General features: G+C 40.3%; 1 protein-coding gene across 12 annotated transcripts in view; it reads left to right on the plus strand.

Annotated features, from left to right (window-relative positions):
- The window catches only part of SOX5 (SRY-box 5), a 671,039-nt gene that overhangs the window by 523,944 nt on the left and 145,045 nt on the right, over positions 1-2,050 (plus strand). For 7 of the 12 annotated variants that reach the window (XM_019515645.1, XM_019515641.1, XM_019515634.1 and 4 more), the window contains one exon: positions 973-1,096. In XM_019515645.1, coding sequence (XP_019371190.1) covers positions 973-1,096 — 124 coding nt within the window. The remainder of the gene's footprint in view (positions 1-972; positions 1,097-2,050) is intronic. The other 5 variants (XM_019515646.1, XM_019515635.1, XM_019515637.1 and 2 more) reach the window with 1 other exon arrangement.

A 2,050-nucleotide genomic window follows, 5' to 3' on the forward strand; every position in this document is an offset into this window, starting at 1 on the left:
TGTCTGGGTAATTAAAATCGCCCATGACAACTACATCCCTGATAATTTAGAATAATCTCTTTCACTCGCACACACCTCTGCTCTACAATGCAGTGGTAAACCTTGATGACCTCTCCTGGAAGTGTCTCTTCCTCTATTGGGTTATCTCCCGTGTCAAGTTTTTTGCTTCTTGGTACACTTTTTGGAAAGACCAACCATTTAGATGGCTTAAGCTAACAAATGATTCGCTCCTTTTTTGCATCATATGTAAAGATGATGTCCTGACCATTTGTAATAATCAAAAACTTTCACAAAACTTTGCAAGAGAAAGTGCTAGCTCTTATAATATGGCTGATTTCCAGTTTGAGATGACTAATCTGTGCCTGCCTTAAGTCCCTTGCAATATTCACTTGCAATATAATATTCTTCATTTCCTGCCTTATGCTGTTGTGTAGTGTTGATGTACAAAGTTAAATAGCTGACACTTCTAATATAGCTGCACTTCATGTGTGAGCAAAGTGTTTCATCGGGGGGGTGTTTTTTGTTCAGACTGTCTTGGAGTAAATGTATGTGTCTGTACAATATGTATATGTGCATACATATATAATAAATGTATGCATATACAAATAGCCATTCCTACCTTAATGTATGCATCTTAATTAGAAAGTAGTTGTGAATAATCATTCGGGTGAAAGGTACTACACACAATTGTGATTTGGCAGCAGTGTGATGTAGAATATCTTATGGCTGTATGGAGAAGGTGGATAAGTCTGCAATTGTGGAAAAGTAAGGCATTATGATCTATGGGGAGAAGAAATAATTAAAAAGAAATATATAATGATTAACATATGGCTGAATAGTTGGTGCTACTGGTACACCTAGTCACTGAAAAGTTTCTTCTAGTTGGACCTATGTAAAAATGAACAAATGAACACCTACAAAGGTATATTCTCTAGAAGAATTCCCAGGTTTGATTTTCCTTCTCTTGTTCAGCAGGTCCAAGGACAGCTGCCTCCATTAATGATTCCAGTATTCCCTCCAGACCAACGAACTCTAGCAGCAGCTGCTCAGCAAGGATTCCTCCTTCCTCCTGGTTTCAGCTACAAGGCAGGATGCAGTAAGTCCTATAGATTTTCCAGCTGGAAGTGGGTGGAAGGCACAGTTTGAACCAAGCCATCCAAAATTTATGATGTTCCAGGTTGCCAGAGTAAAAGTGTAATTTCTCTTTCCTTAACTTGGCAGAAGGATTAAATTGCATTTTGGAGTTTCAGAATGTGAAGGGTGGCATAACAACAGATTTGCCAGGAGCCCAAGAAATATGTTAATTGACTTAGTGGCAGACAATTTCAGAAATGGCTATTGAATCTGGGTGTCAGAACTGAGAGAACTTAGTGGGTTCTGATTTATGGGAAGGTATACTTTCCAACTTTTTTAGTATTCTTTTTTTAACTGGTAACCATGCTTATAACATACACACTTACTATTCAGGCAGTCCTGTGGGGGCACTGCAGCCATGGAGGAAGCACCGGGCCCCCACGCAGCTCAGGCAGGCAGGCTCCAAGTGGGGGAGGGGGGAGATCAGGCTCACTGCTTTCCCAGGCTCTCCTCTTAATTTGAAGAAGTGTTTGATGGGTCCCCAATAAATTTCTACACTATTGTAGGGAAATATGATTTTTTCCTCTAGCAGCCTGCTTGCTGTTTGTTAACTAAGGGGCTTGTTCTATCCTCTTTCTGCACACATAACTCACATTAAACTCAACGGGAGTTCTGCACAAAGATCAAAGATAGCATATGCCTCTCAATTTGATAGACTAACACAAACCATAAGTAGATTTAAATATGGAGTCTAAGACTAGAAACAGTAGTATCTGGTATTTTTAATCTCAGAAAGCTTTGCATTATTTTAATATTATAAAAGCCTAAGTCTCTGTCTGTCTGTATGTCCATAATGCTTTATTTGTGCTCTGATTGGCTGTCTCAGCAGCCAACCAGAGTGCCCTACGCAGACAGGGAGAGACAGCAGAGCGCTGCCATGACAGTAGAGACTTGAGGGGCCAGAGTGGAGGCGGGC

The sequence above is a fragment of the Gavialis gangeticus genome, unplaced genomic scaffold, assembly GCF_001723915.1.
Source record: "Gavialis gangeticus isolate Ggan-Ray unplaced genomic scaffold, GavGan_comp1, whole genome shotgun sequence".
NCBI classification, from domain to species: domain Eukaryota; kingdom Metazoa; phylum Chordata; order Crocodylia; family Gavialidae; genus Gavialis; species Gavialis gangeticus.